This window comes from Ustilago hordei (genome assembly GCF_900519145.1).
Source record: "Ustilago hordei strain Uho2 genome assembly, contig: UHO2_contig_02, whole genome shotgun sequence".
NCBI lineage: Eukaryota > Fungi > Basidiomycota > Ustilaginomycetes > Ustilaginales > Ustilaginaceae > Ustilago > Ustilago hordei.
In genome coordinates, this window is record NW_024545252.1 from 2,025,497 (window position 1) to 2,039,282 (window position 13,786).

The following is a 13,786-nucleotide window of genomic DNA, read 5'->3' on the forward strand; positions in this document are numbered from 1 at the left end:
AAGGATATGCGGATTGCAGACGGATGGGTGGTATGTGAGAAGGAAAGGAAAGGGTTCAGGAGGATCTGCTAAGAGCTGTCAAGTCTGATGTGTGTGCCTGAATCGAGCTCAAGCTGCGGAGAGCCAACGAAAGTGGAGTTACAACCTCGATTTCCCACACACAGCCTCTCGGCTCATCCAATTCTCATACAGGACCGTGCGCGCGTCAGCGTGGAGAAGCCGGCAATTTCGCCTTCGGAACGTGCTCCACGGCGATCTCAGGATGCTCTTCCCTCATCGTTAGTGGGACACTAGCGTCAGCGCATTCTGTACTGAGATCGGTGCCAAATGATGCTGAATTGCAATGTATGAAATCTAACGTACGGAAAGTCCTGACCTGGAGACGGAAGTGGGTTCACTCTAGGAGAAGGTAATGTAGAGAGTCGATCTATGACTTGACAGTGAGGAAACTCAACCCGCTTCCAATAGCCAGACCAACACACAACCAGAAGGAAAGCAATGTCGCCGCCAAAGGGCCCTCACTGGCACCCTTGGAGTTGACGAGCTTACTTCTCGATGGACCCGAGATCATGATGCATGTGCTAACAAGTCCATTCGAGAAGCCGAGCAGCAACATCAACCCGAAGAAAGGAGCATCGTTCGACTGCATCAGCCCGGCGAGCCATCCATCTGGCCGCCCACCGTTGCTAGCTCTGCTGATCGGACCTGTCCTTTGACTCGTCGACACTACATTGCACGCCATGAAGAGCGGAACGAAGAGCGATCGCAACAGTGAGAGCAAGAACAGTGCCTTTGCCTTTCGTATCAATGCTGCTGGTACCACACTTGGCAGTGTTCGGCCTAGCAAATCTGAGAGGTTGAAAAGGAAAAAGTGGAATGGCACGAAGAGCTGTGGTGAAGTCAAGTCGACTGGACTCGACCCTGATTTTGTCGCACCGGTGTAGACACTCTGCACCGAAGAGGTGAGTGCGGGAAAGATGCTGAGTGTGACAACAAAGACAAATGCAACCGCAGCGCAGTCCCATTTGACTTTGGATTGTACCAACGAGATGCGTAACAACGACTCTCTTGTTGTCGGCGACAATCGGTAAAAGCCGGGCACTTTCTTGAGCCAAGAGCTGTAAGCAGGATGTGAGATCGATCTGACCGAGTGCCAGCTCTGTGTCATATGAGGGTCTGATGCAGCGAGACGGTCTTCTACATCATCATCGTCGTCACGTTCGTCCTCGATCTTGTCGATGGTGGCGATCTGCTTGGCCATCACTTGTGTATATAACGGCGTGTTGACGAGCCAGAGGAATGCCGCAAGGACTCCCATCATGAGAAGCGTATTCATGCCAAAGAAGAGGGTGGCAGCGCGAGCAATGCTTTGGGCGCTTCCTTGTGCTGTTTCGTCCATAGCGGAAGCACCTTGATCAGGCTCAGCACCGGACTGCTGCGACCAAGCAGAAGCGAAGCCAAAGATGCTGATTCCCACACCCACCGCACCTTGACCGGCAAGCATTGAGCCCATGAAGGAGCCACCTGCACCAAATGCAGTACTGAGCGAGACCACACTGTTCTGTAGGTAAGCGCATGCGCTCGATAGCAAGCCGCCGACGAACAAAGTGAAATAGAAGTAGGTGTTGCTGGGCTTGACTGTTGAGCCGTCATCGTGGTGTTCAGATCGATTTGTGAAGTCTCCGAATCTAGTCGAGAGAGCAAAGCAGAAGACCGAAGCGATGATGAGGACGCAAGAGAGCGTAATCCTTCGGCGAGGGCTACATCGCTCGAAACCACCAGTTGCAGTCGCGTGGATGCCGGCAAGGATGCTGATAACGTTATACGAGACAGTGATCCAGCTGCTGAATGTATTGGCGTACGGTGTGTGTGCAAAGGAGGACCTGAAGTACTCTGCTGGCGTGATGAGCGAGTTGAAGGGTAGCAAGACGCCCATACCAAGCAGGCCAAAAGTGACGTACACCAATGTGCGTTGCCTTGATGTCATCTGATTCCAAGCAGGAGCACTTTCGACACCGGTCTTGATGAGAAGCTCTGCAGGCCCATCTTCGTGCGTCGGCGTCCACAGCGGCGTGGAGAGACCATCGTGGGATCGAGCGAGGAGACCTTGCTCCTCACCTCGAAGCGGACGCATGGGAAGCGAGGATATGGCTTAGACGGCCTGCTAGGGCTTGCGCGCAGTTGCAATTCGCGCAACAGCCCAGGGATGCGCAAGTAATCGAAAAGCGCTTTTGTGGGTCGTTCGTTGGAAAGGAAAGCGTCGTGGCGATGGCGTGCAATAAGAGATTCCTTACGACTGTCGGTGATGATATGGTTGGTGTTTCTCCACACGAGCCTGCTGTCGTCGATCTGAACGGACCGGCTGGACCCTGACCGAGTCAAATTGCATAGATCGCGACAGCAGCTGGTGGATGAAAAGCGTCAGGGGCGTTGGTCAGCATCAAATCGGGGCGAAGCGGGCCAGCCCGATCATCGGGCATAGTCCTTCCCTTCTCCTTCCGATCCACCCAAAAAAACTGGATTGTTCTAGTGCTGGCTGCCTTGTCCTTGTTCATGTCGCCAACGAATGCAGCCTAAACGACTGAGCTCTTGCCGAAGGCGTCGCCGACAAACAAGGAGCAGCGGCTCGGTTTTCCATTAGTGGCGAAGCCATCGTGTACGTCGAAATCGGTCGTTGCCGTATAGTCGCTTCGGAAGGATGATGACCGGTGACTTCCAACGGCTTTGCATTCGCACAGGGCTGGATTCGGGGCCGAGACAAACCGTATACGAGACCAAAAAAAAAAAAAAAAAAAAAGTGATTGTTGAACGTGAGAGGGCTCGCACCCTCACCCCGTTGACGTTACACGAGAACGAGGGGCCTCGCTCAAATCCGAGAAGAGCTCAACTTCGGCAAAATAAATAAATAAATAAATAAAATAAAATAAAGGTCAGGCGGAACAACTACCGTGAACCCATTTTGTAAGTTCGCGCAATGATCTGCCGCACTCTTCTTATGCTACGCACGGTTCTGGTCTCTTGCGAAGAAAGGGGTGTTTGAAGCGTAGAAAAGAGAAGGAAAAAAGGGAGAAAAAAAAAAGAAAAAAAAAAAAAAAGAAAAAAAAAAAGGATCGACGAGAAATCAAGACTTCTCCGCATTATTTTCGCTGATTGCTACAGTTGACCCGGTGCGCCTGCTGCTTGGTCCGTATCGGCGGTAAAAGTGACTCCAATTGCTGATGCACAAAGTACGCTTATTGTAACCGAGCTCGCATTCTCGTTGTTGCTACAGCAGAACTCCCGCGCCCTCTTGACTATCTGAAACCTTCGCAAACCCTTTTACAGACGCATGGTTCTCGCTTCCATTCATCCATTCATACAATACAGTACTGTACATCACTCCTCGGCGCTTCTGAAGAGACCTTTCCCACGCTTAAACCTTGCTTTCTTTCTCTCACGCCACGCTGACGGCTGTTGCATCTTTCCCTTTGTTCCATCACCTTCCGTTCGAACGATCACCATCACAATCTTTTGCGTAAACAAGCTGCCAAACGGCTCATCACGGTCCAAGTATCACATCGACTCGAGACATTCAGGTTGGTCAGACCGAGTTCCAAGCTTTTGTGCTCTATCTTCCCGTCAACTAACTCAAGGCGATTCGACATGCTAGTCTGGAACTAGCTTCGAATAGTCTCTTGGCACATAACACTCCCAGCTACTATATCACGATACCAACGTATACGAGGCAGCACAGCGCACGACAGTACAGACAGAGCAGCGCAGCACGAAGCGTTTCATATCAACAAGATGAGCGCGCCAGGTAACGTCGCCATCATCCCTGAACGACCCGCCGAAAACGGCTACTGGAAGAATGACTGGCAAGATGTAGCAGAAAAGCTCATGTCCATGATCCTCTCCTTACGTCAGGAGACCGAAGGTGGCTGGGAAGATCGTGGCACCGCCAACGGCTGCGAGATCGCCATCTATCCACGCAAGCCCGATGAGCCCTTTTCAGTCATGCCCATGTTCCGCGGCAAAACGCATGCTGCGGGCCTCACCCCACTCGAAGTGTTTACCGGTATCCGTATGACTGGCTTCCGCATGATGTGGGATATCCGAGTCCAGTCGGCACACATCATGCGCTCTTTCAGCATGCACGAATTCCTCTTCTATCTCGTCTGGCGTGGAATCGGCCCCATCTACAAACCAAGAGACATTTGCGGTCTTCAAGCACTACGATGTTGGGACGCAGCAGGCAACCTACAAAAGATCCCCGACTTCACAACCACCAACATGGTCCTCGGCTACCAGAGTATTGATGAGGTCCCGGGCATTCCTGCACAAGTCGAAGGTTGTGTTCGAGCTAAGGTCTTTAAAGCGGCATTCTATCTGGAAAGCAGAGACGAAGGATGCGATATCACCTATATTGGCCACGTCGACCTCGCAGCGGCTATTCCCAACTACATTCTCTCTACACTGCATAGCGAGCTACCAAAGAGTATCGTCCGACTACGAGATATGCTTCTCATCTTTGGCGTGCCACCTGTCCTCATTGATAGACAAGGTCGCATTGCACTTCAGTACCTCTCATGCAACCCCGAGACGCGACAAGTTTCGATTCATGCCACTATCATGCAGCCGGGCACAATACATCTCTACCTCGACTATAACAAGATGTTCACACAAGGCGTGGTCATCAATAATGTGCTAGGTTCCGCAGCAGCGGCGGTGTCCGTCAGGGAACACTTCACGGCAGAAGATGGGTTAGAGAGGAGGATGCTAGCCTTAGACTTGATGCCGCAGGGTGTCGGAGGAGAATTCAGATTGATCATTGATGCGGCGGATAAAGAAGGGCCAGAGTCTGGGACGGGTCCAGGATGGTGGTAATAACATCATTCACACACCTCTACAAAATGTGTCTACGAGATACACACTTCATTGGTTCCGATAATGCTATATACACACAGCGCAGTTTCACAAGAACAATTTGAGAAACAAATGATGTGAAGATGTGTTCAACTGAAACGAATGATGACTATGAAAGCATGCAAAGAGAAATCTCATGCACGCTTAACCCCTTCGCGCCTTCCTCTCCTTCCTCTTTTTACCGATTACATGACCATGTGCATAACCCTTGGGCTTGTTCTTCTCGGCCTCGATCTTCCGAGCAGCCTGAGCTTCTCTTCTCGCTTGTTCAGCTTCCTCCTGTTTGGCCTCTGCGTCCTGTTCCTCTCTCTGCTTTCTTCGCTCAGCGCCTTCTTTGATCGCTTTGAGTTTGTTTGCTCTCTTCTTGGTGGTGACGACATTCTCGATGGCGAATTCGATCATGAGCATTCCTCCTCTCTCCTTCTCTGCGCCGGTGCCATTTTCGCCAAGTTCAGCAAGCTTAGCACGCAGACGCTGACGACGCGTGTTGAGCTCTTCGATCTCAGCTCGCAATGCATCCGCCTCTTCACCTTTCTTCTCCTCGAGAGTCTTGGTCTTGGAGTGAACCTGGGTGGCAATACGGTCAACTTGCTGTTGCAGATCATCGGTCCACCATTCGCCGAAGAGCTTGGAGACGGTCTTATTGGCATTCGCCCAACGGATCACCTTCAGTGCATCGTTGTACGACTTCATCTCCAAGAAACCGTAACCTTTCGACTTGCCCATTCCTGTCAACGCTTCCACTCGGTCGTGCTGGCGGACAACCTTGGACTGAACCACAGCGGTGGGTCGCTCTCCAGGCTTCCTCTTTCTGTTCTCCACAGAGGAGCTGACGGTGCGATCGGCTTTTTCGTCTGCATCCAAGTCCTCACGCTCGCCTTTGCGGACTTCGGCGGCGAAAGCCTTGATAGCATGGATAGCGAGACGCTTGAGCATGCGGTCAGAGACAAACAGCGGCAAAGAACGAACAGAGAGACGTGTTTTGCTGACAAAGAGCGAGGGGTTGGCGCCCATCTGCGCCTTGCGAACTTGGAAGGATTGAAGACGCTTCTCGACTTCACTGGGTGCGAGTTTGGCGGCAAAGTCAGAGTTGGGGAAGGGAACACCTTCGCGCAGCAACCAAGTGTTACGTTTGTCGCCCTTCTCACGCTCCTTGCGGCCGCTAGTTTCGAGGCGCGACGCTTCATCACGTGCGACAGCGGGAATGACGTTGAGTACACGACCGTGAAGGTTCAAGCTTGCGGTGAGGGGGGCGGCAGGGTCGGCAGTGAGGACGGAAGGCATTGCGAAGGGGTTCTTCTGGTTCGCGACTGAGGTGGGAGCGGACGAGGAGCCAGAAACACCAGATTCGCGCTCAATGATCTTGGCTTGAGCAAGCGCTGCCTCTGCAGAATCGGCCTGCCAGAAGCAAACGAATCCAGTACCTTTGCTGCGGTTGGTAGTCTTGTCCATCGTGATCTTAGCATAACGGAGGGGACCGAAGGTGCGGAAGAGGTTGCGGAGTTCTTCTTCGGTGGCCTGATATGGCAAGTTGCGGACGAAGAGGGTGGTACCTTCTTCGGGTGCGGGGAGCTTGGGTCGCTCAGCTGGCTCATCATTGTTTTCGTCCCCGGATGCTCCGTTTTCGGCCTTGTCGTTGTCCTTTGCATCGTCTTCGGGTTCGGATTCGTCAGCCTTTGCCTCCCAATCCTTCTTGCTGAGTGCCCAGTCGACAGCGACAACACGCTCCGGTTGGGCTTGCTCACGGACACGGTCGAGGGCGGCTTTGGCAACCCGACGACCACGGGAGCCGAGAGCAGCCTTGTAGGCGGCACGTTCAGCAGCGCCGTGTTGGATGGTCTTGCCGTTGACTGCCTCGATGGCACGAGCAGCGTCGTTACGAGAAGCCATCCAGACGAAGGCGAAACCACGACCCTTCTCGGCAGCTGGCTTCGGTGCAGGTGCGGCTGGAGTAGGCTTGGCGGCGGGCGCAGCGAGAGTATCGATGCTCTCATCTTCTTCTGTCTTGACGACTATGTCGTCTGTGGCAGCAGCAGTAGCTTCGGCTTCAACTTCAGAAGCAGCAGAGCTGTCCTCTTCCTCCTTGTCCTCATCCGCATCTTCAGCATCACTGTTCTGCTCGTCTGCGTCATCTACATCGAGCACCTCCTCGTCGCCTTCCTCTTCAGCCTCGCTTTCTGATGCGCCTGTTTCGGAAGAGTCATCGTCGTCATCACTGTCGCTATCAACATCGATCGCCTCTGCTTCTACAGTTGTGTCCTCCTCCTTCACCACCTTTGTCTCCTCAGCAGCGGTAGTCTTGGCCTTGACCTTGGGAATAGTGATCTCGTAGACCGGACCGAAGGGCAAGAAGATGGATCTCAGATCAGCTTCGTTGACATCGAACGGCAGGTTACGGATGATGAGCCTGCTGGACTTGTCAATATCGGACAGCAATACTGGCATGGAGCCCTTTCCACTGTTCTTCTCGACATCCTGGCGCATCTTCTCCCTCTTTGCGAGTGTCTCTGGACGCATGTGTGCGGCAATCTTGGCAGCGTTGTCGGCACGCTTCTTTAGGATAGCGCTGATTTGAACGCCCTTGAAGATATGGGCGTGAAGCTTCTCGACCGCAGTCATGGCGTGGTTGGGTGTGCGGAAGATGACGTGAGCGACATCGTCGGGGTTTGGCGAAGAAGTGTATGGGTAGATGACATTCTCGACGTCACCAATCTTTCGGGCTCGCTTATAGATCTGCTTGGAGTCTGGGGCGGGACTGCAGCCGGCGAGACCGGACAGAATGACAGTTCGTACAGCATCAGCATCCTTCTCGCGGATTGCAGCAATGGACCGAGGTGGTTTGGAGGCATCTGTACGAGGCCGCTTGGAGGCGGAGGGCGAGTCAGGATCGGCTTTGACAGTGGGTCGCTTGTTGCCGGTTGGGTCCTTTTGGTCGGCGAATGTGATCTGAATCCTTCTGCTTCCACCATCGAGCGAACTGCCTTGGAGCTGCTCAAGGGCGGTGTTGGCATCCTCAGGGATGGCGAATGTGACGTAACCAACACCTTTGGACTTCTTGGTTTCCTGATCTGTGACGACGAAGGCTCGCTTCAGTGGACCGATCTCACTGAACATGGTCTGCAGGTCGGTTGTTGTCGCCGTGTAGGGAAGTCTCGAGATGAAGAGGGTCGAGTTGACCTTAGGCTCCCTGTTGTGGCTGCGATTTTTGCTCTTGTTGGGGGATTCGGTGGAGGCAGTGGCATGGGCAACCTCGAGCTGAGAGGTAGCCACCACCTCCGGGGAAGCCTCATCCTGCTCGAAATACCTTTTAGGCGGCATCTCGACAAGATTGATGGTGTGGTTGTTAACCAAAAGGTAAGGGAGGCAGAGGAATGGTCGAGGTGTAGAAGCAGGTTCAGCCGTGAGAGGCACTCCACAGCAGCAAAGAGCTGGACAGCAAAGGGACAGCAAAGGGTCTTCTTCTGCGTCAAAAGCTCAAAAATTTCAGAAAATTTCCAGGAGGGCACAAGATCAGGAAGAAAATGTGCTCTTTCGCAGACAAATGAAGATAACAATTAATATACGGCGTTATCGGGGTCACGATCAGACTCCCTTTACCACAGCCATATGTTCTATGTAATGCTTGGTTTTCATGGTGTGAGACTGAATGACAAACACATATATATACTCCATTCACTGCTCTGGTCCTATTCGAGGCAGGATGTGTCTCTTCATTTGTACTCCTGTGTTGCTATGATACCGGGTGCCACTGTGCTGTCACCATGACAACAATTACGTACCTCATTGTACTTCTCGCTTACGTGAGCCTCCCGTGTCTCAATGTCTCGGCCGTAACATGTGCATCTTACTTGAGATGCCAACACATCTTCAACTCCCCCCTTCGGCGGGATCTCCAGTCCTATCATCCTAGCCAATCGTGAGGTGTTAAGACCCTGTAAGGGTTTTGTCAAGACATCTGCAACGTTGTTTGCCATTCCGACATATTTGATTTCCACATCACCCTCTTGTACGTGATCGCGAACGAAATGATACCGTGTGTCGATGTGCTTTAACTTCCAATGTTTGGCTGGATCTTTACTCACCTGTATGCACCCCTGGCTATCTGTGTATAGTACGGGCCGAATGTCCATGGTCTCCAAATCCCGGAGCAAATATGAGAAGAATAAGGTTTCTCGCACCGCTTCGGAAGCGGCGACAAACTCTGCTTCGACTGCTGACAATGCCACACACTTCTGAACATGTGATTTCCAACTCACTGGACACCCATATACATATGTTATCGACCCCGAGGTGCTTCTTCGTCCATTTGTGGGGTCGGATGCCCAGTTTGCGTCGGTATACGTCGTTACCGGTGTATCCGAGTGCTCGTTTGTCTCCCCTCCTAGGTGCAACTGATATTTGCTCGTTTGGTTCAGGTACTTTACCACGTGGATGGCTGCCTTCCATGCACTGTCGATCGGGATCGACATATATCGCGCCAATACGCCGACAGCAAAGGCAATATCTGGTCAGGCTGTGTTGGAGACCCATAATAGTTGGCCGACCAATTCTTGATACTTCTTTGCTCGCTGAGGTTCACATCGCTCACCTCCGGCAACATTCGCTACACTCAGCATGGGTACCCAAGATTTCTCGTTTGCTCCTCCTAACCATTTGTTCACCATTTCCTTGATGTATGCCGTTAGACCCAGAGATATCCTCCTCCGTCTTCTATCACGTGTGATCTTGATACCCAGAAATTCTTTGACCCTTCCATTGTCTTGCGTCTCCCATTTGTCCATGATCTCTCGCTTTGCATGATCTACTTCATCACAACTGGGTGATGTTATTAGCATGTCGTCCACGTATGCTGTGATGATCGTGATCTTGTCGCCTGTCCCTCTTGAGTATAGGCATGGTGCGCTCGGCATGCAATGGAATCCGATCATCCGGAGATGTGAGTCTAACTCAATGTTCCATTCTCGGCCCGATTGTTTCAGACTGTACAGTCCTTTCACTACCTTCAACACTTTTCCGGGTGGTATTTTGATTCCTACTGGGGGCTTGAGGTATACATCATGGTGTATAGTGGAGTTCAGGTACGCTTGCTTTACGTCAATAGAATCCATTTCCCAATCTCGTACTGCTGCGACAGCGATCACCCCTCGAATGGATTGGATGGGTGCTACTGGTGCGAAGACCTCTGTATAGTCGATGCCCTCGCGTTGAGTGAAACCTCATGCCACGAGCCGGGCTTTGAACTTTGTCGGCACGAGGTTTGCATCGGTTTTGATCTTGAGTACCCAACGTGTGTTGACAGTATTTGCACCCTTTGGGAGGTCGACTATCTCCCATGTGCCCATCGCCTCCAATCCATCCAGCTCCTTTCGCATGGCCTCCTCCCAGTGCTTTCTGTCCTTTCCACTCATTGCTTCATGTATGGTTGGGTCCAGGTTCTTTCTCCATTCCGGTCACGTCGCTACGAGTCCATAGAATTCGCTGTCAATTTGAGTTTCGGCGATTGGTCCTTGTTCCATCACCTCCGCTGTTCCTTCGCTTAATCTTTCTTCCGAGTCTGTCTCCATATCCATGTATTCTTGTAGTGGCTCTTCATCTGTTTCGTCGAATATATTTTCTTTATTGTATCCTAGATCTTCGAAATTTTCCTCTGTCATCATCATTGGGGGTGCCTTTGTGTCAACCGGTCGCCACTCTGTTCTGTCTGACCAGCACTTTGATTCCATGAATTTTGCTGAGTTGCTCCAGAAGATGTTCGGATTGTAGTCCGGGCTGTAGAAGAGCCAGCCCTTCCTTTCTAGACTGTACCCTAAGAAAATGGATGCGACGGCTCGCTGGTCCAGTTTCTTGTTGTCCCGTTTAACTTTGGGTACGTTTACCCATGCCAGACAACCAAACACTCGTAGGAGCTTTAAAGCTCGTTCCGGCGACTTGCCAAACATCGCTTGATAAGGGAATTCATTATCAACGCTCGGAGTGAGGTTTATTTTGAACGCCGCAGCTCTGATCGCGTATGGCCAGAACTTCTTCGGTAGTCTCCTCTGCATTAGCAACGTTCTCATCTTCTCTCCAAGGGTCCTGTTCATTCTTTCTACCCGTCCATTTTGTTTGCTGTTGTACCCTACGGTGGTTTGCCACTCTATGCCCTTTTCTAACGACCATTCTAATGCATCATTGCTTTTCCATTCCGTTCCTTGATCGGATCGGATCGCTTTTAGCTTCCGATCCGTCTGTGTCTCCAGGAACGAAACAATCCTTTTAAGTTGCATAAAGGCATGACTCTTTCGTGTCAATGGCTGTGCATACACATACTTGCTATGATCGTCGACCAGCACCAACGTGCATGTGTACTCCGTCACGTGGGACGAGTCTATTATTAGATCAACGTGGATAAGATCCAGGGGCCCTACGGCTCTTTCGCTGCTACCTTTCCCCATCCGAGTGCTTGTGCTCTTGGATCGTATGCACTGCTCACATGTCAGAGCGGTGTTTGGATCCAATTTCATGGTATGCTTATCCTTTAACTTGGTTGTGATCGCCTTAGCTTTGTCTCTTCCTGGGTGCCCGAGACGCTCATGCCATAGTTGTTGCTTTGAAACTTTCAGCTCATTCTCAATATGCTCGAACTCCTCATCAACACCTTCAAACAATGGTGCTGATGTGGCCATCGCGCTTTCTTGCCATGTGTCACCTCGGAACTCCAGAAGTCCTCGCTCGCGATTCTTTGCAATCTTAAGTGTCATGCCATTTGTTAGAAAAATTTGGCCGCCGGTTGTGTCCAATATCACTCGTGCTCCTTCATCCGTTAATGAATTTGTTGACAGAAGGTTAACATTAAGGTGCTTTACATACAATACATTTTGCAGAGAGATTTCCCTGTAATCTGTTGATATGCTTGCATCTCCTATAGCTGCCGCTTCCAAGACCTCGCTTCCGGCGGTAATTATCCGCTTTCGGCAAGTTCTCGGGTGGATGAGCATGCTGTAGTCGTTCACCATATGGTAACTCGCCCCCGAGTCCAAGATCCAATGAGCTGTTTCTTTTGTGTTCGAGGGGTCCTGCCATTTCATTGGGAGGGTGAGGGAGCACCACACTTCCTATTTAGGTTCAGCGAGGGGGGAGTCCTTGGGAATGGTAACCAAGGCGTCGCATTGACTGATACCATGTCCCGGTCGCTTGCAGACCCAGCATCGGATTCGGTGTGATTTGCTTGCGTTCCTCGAGCTCGCGTGGCTGTTGTCGGCTTCGGCTTCGGTCTCTCCGGCCCGTTCGTTTTGATCGTCGTTGCCGGCGGTTCTAGCACTGGCTTGTCGAGGGTCGATCCTTTGTGCGGGGACGCTCTCGACAGCAGTCTGCTGGATGCTTAGTGCGGTGGCAAGGGCGTTGAAATCGATTTGATGGACGGTGGCAACCGTCTCCTTGTACACCGGATGCCGGATCGTGCATTTCTGCAGAGCCGAGAACAATGTATCATCGGCGAATGGTTTGCCGAGGAGGCTGCTTTCGGTTTGTATGGACCGGATCTCTTGAATTAGCTTTCTGGCGTCCGAGTTAAACATCTTTGTATCGTTGAGTTGCGAGATAAGCGCAAGTCTGTGAGACGTCTTGGTGGCTTCATTCGTGAGACCGTTTTCGATCTTTCTCCACACTTGGTTGAAAGTAAGGTACTCCTTGATTACATCTAGAACGAGGTAATTTACATTGTGTTCTCCGGTAGTGTCGATTGTTCCACGCAGGGCATTGATTAAAGCATCGTCGAGGGAGCGGCTCCATTTCGGGTGTTTCTTGTCGTACGTTCCCTCGAGATGTTTCATCACATGAGGCACGGATCGGAGGAAAGATTTCACATGAGCGCTCCAGCTATGATAGTTTCGTGATGTGAGCTTTGGCACGGGTTCGAGGAGCTTTGCTAGGGTGCGAAAGTTATATCGCTTGTCGCCATCATCAAAGTCGGAGTCGGAATCAGTGTCTTCGTCGGCTTCATCATTGATGGCCTCCAGCTCGTTCTCGCTCGTGGCATTATTATCGACCCGAACCTGGGTGTTCTTGCCTTTTCTGCTTCCTTTAGTCCTCGTTTCGGTGTCTTCTACCATGGTTGTCGGCGAGTTTCGGTTAGCTCGGTGATGGCTTCTTCAGACTCTTAATCAAATGAAGATAACAATTAATATACGGCGTTATCGGGGTCACGATCAGACTCCCTTTACCACAGCCATATGTTCTATGTAATGCTTGGTTTTCATGGTGTGAGACTGAATGACAAACACATATATATACTCCATTCACTGCTCTGGTCCTATTCGAGGCAGGATGTGTCTCTTCATTTGTACTCCTGTGTTGCTATGATACCGGGTGCCACTGTGCTGTCACCATGACAACAATTACGTACCTCATTGTACTTCTCGCTTACGTGAGCCTCCCGTGTCTCAATGTCTCGGCCGTAACATGTGCATCTTACTTGAGATGCCGACGCATCTTCAACTCAGACAGACTCAAAGAGCGAGTTCCGAGATTTGTTCTTTTTCTTACCATGTGCCCTTCAGAAGATGTAACAAACTCGACTTGACGCGATCAGTCAAGAGCGATGTCGTGGCCTTTTCTGTGGTTAGCGAGCCTATCACAGCAAACAGCAACCAGGATGTGAAGGTAATCGGGTCAAGCTGAGGCCGGAGAAAGACCGAGATGTAACGCACACTTTCCTGCGCAGGACGGTCGAGCCACACTAAGTTAAACCAACACTAGCACACTAGCACGCCTTCCTTCCTCCCTCCCCTCATTGCTATACTTCTCTTCCTGTCTCGATATCATATCACACACATTGACGAGCATCGCAGCTTTGGGGCATGATACAGTTGGTGAGTACCGGACATGCCAAGTCTGGCTTGAA

The 13,786-nt window shown here is 51.3% G+C and overlaps 5 protein-coding genes across 5 annotated transcripts; 1 reads left to right on the forward strand and 4 right to left on the reverse strand.

Annotated features, from left to right (window-relative positions):
• Positions 1-427: 427 nt before the first annotated feature.
• UHO2_01429 (uncharacterized protein) lies at positions 428-2,134 on the reverse strand (the record flags this gene model as incomplete). Its single annotated transcript, XM_041553896.1, has 1 exon — positions 428-2,134. One exon carries the CDS (start codon positions 2,132-2,134, stop codon positions 428-430), a length of 1,707 nt encoding a protein of 568 aa, XP_041409830.1.
• A 1,652-nt stretch (positions 2,135-3,786) lies between these two features.
• On the forward strand, positions 3,787-4,866 carry UHO2_01430 (uncharacterized protein; the record flags this gene model as incomplete). The annotated part of the gene is made up of 1 exon (XM_041553897.1): positions 3,787-4,866. One exon carries the CDS (start codon positions 3,787-3,789, stop codon positions 4,864-4,866), a length of 1,080 nt encoding a protein of 359 aa, XP_041409831.1.
• Positions 4,867-5,049: 183 nt separating this feature from the next.
• UHO2_01431 (uncharacterized protein) lies at positions 5,050-8,223 on the reverse strand (the record flags this gene model as incomplete). The annotated part of the gene is made up of 1 exon (XM_041553898.1): positions 5,050-8,223. The coding sequence occupies one exon, from the start codon at positions 8,221-8,223 to the stop codon at positions 5,050-5,052; it is 3,174 nt and encodes a 1,057-aa protein (XP_041409832.1).
• A 2,132-nt stretch (positions 8,224-10,355) lies between these two features.
• On the reverse strand, positions 10,356-11,972 carry UHO2_01432 (uncharacterized protein; the record flags this gene model as incomplete). Its single annotated transcript, XM_041553899.1, has 1 exon — positions 10,356-11,972. The coding sequence occupies one exon, from the start codon at positions 11,970-11,972 to the stop codon at positions 10,356-10,358; it is 1,617 nt and encodes a 538-aa protein (XP_041409833.1).
• Positions 11,973-11,999: 27 nt separating this feature from the next.
• On the reverse strand, positions 12,000-12,995 carry UHO2_01433 (uncharacterized protein; the record flags this gene model as incomplete). Its single annotated transcript, XM_041553900.1, has 1 exon — positions 12,000-12,995. One exon carries the CDS (start codon positions 12,993-12,995, stop codon positions 12,000-12,002), a length of 996 nt encoding a protein of 331 aa, XP_041409834.1.
• Positions 12,996-13,786: the final 791 nt, after the last annotated feature.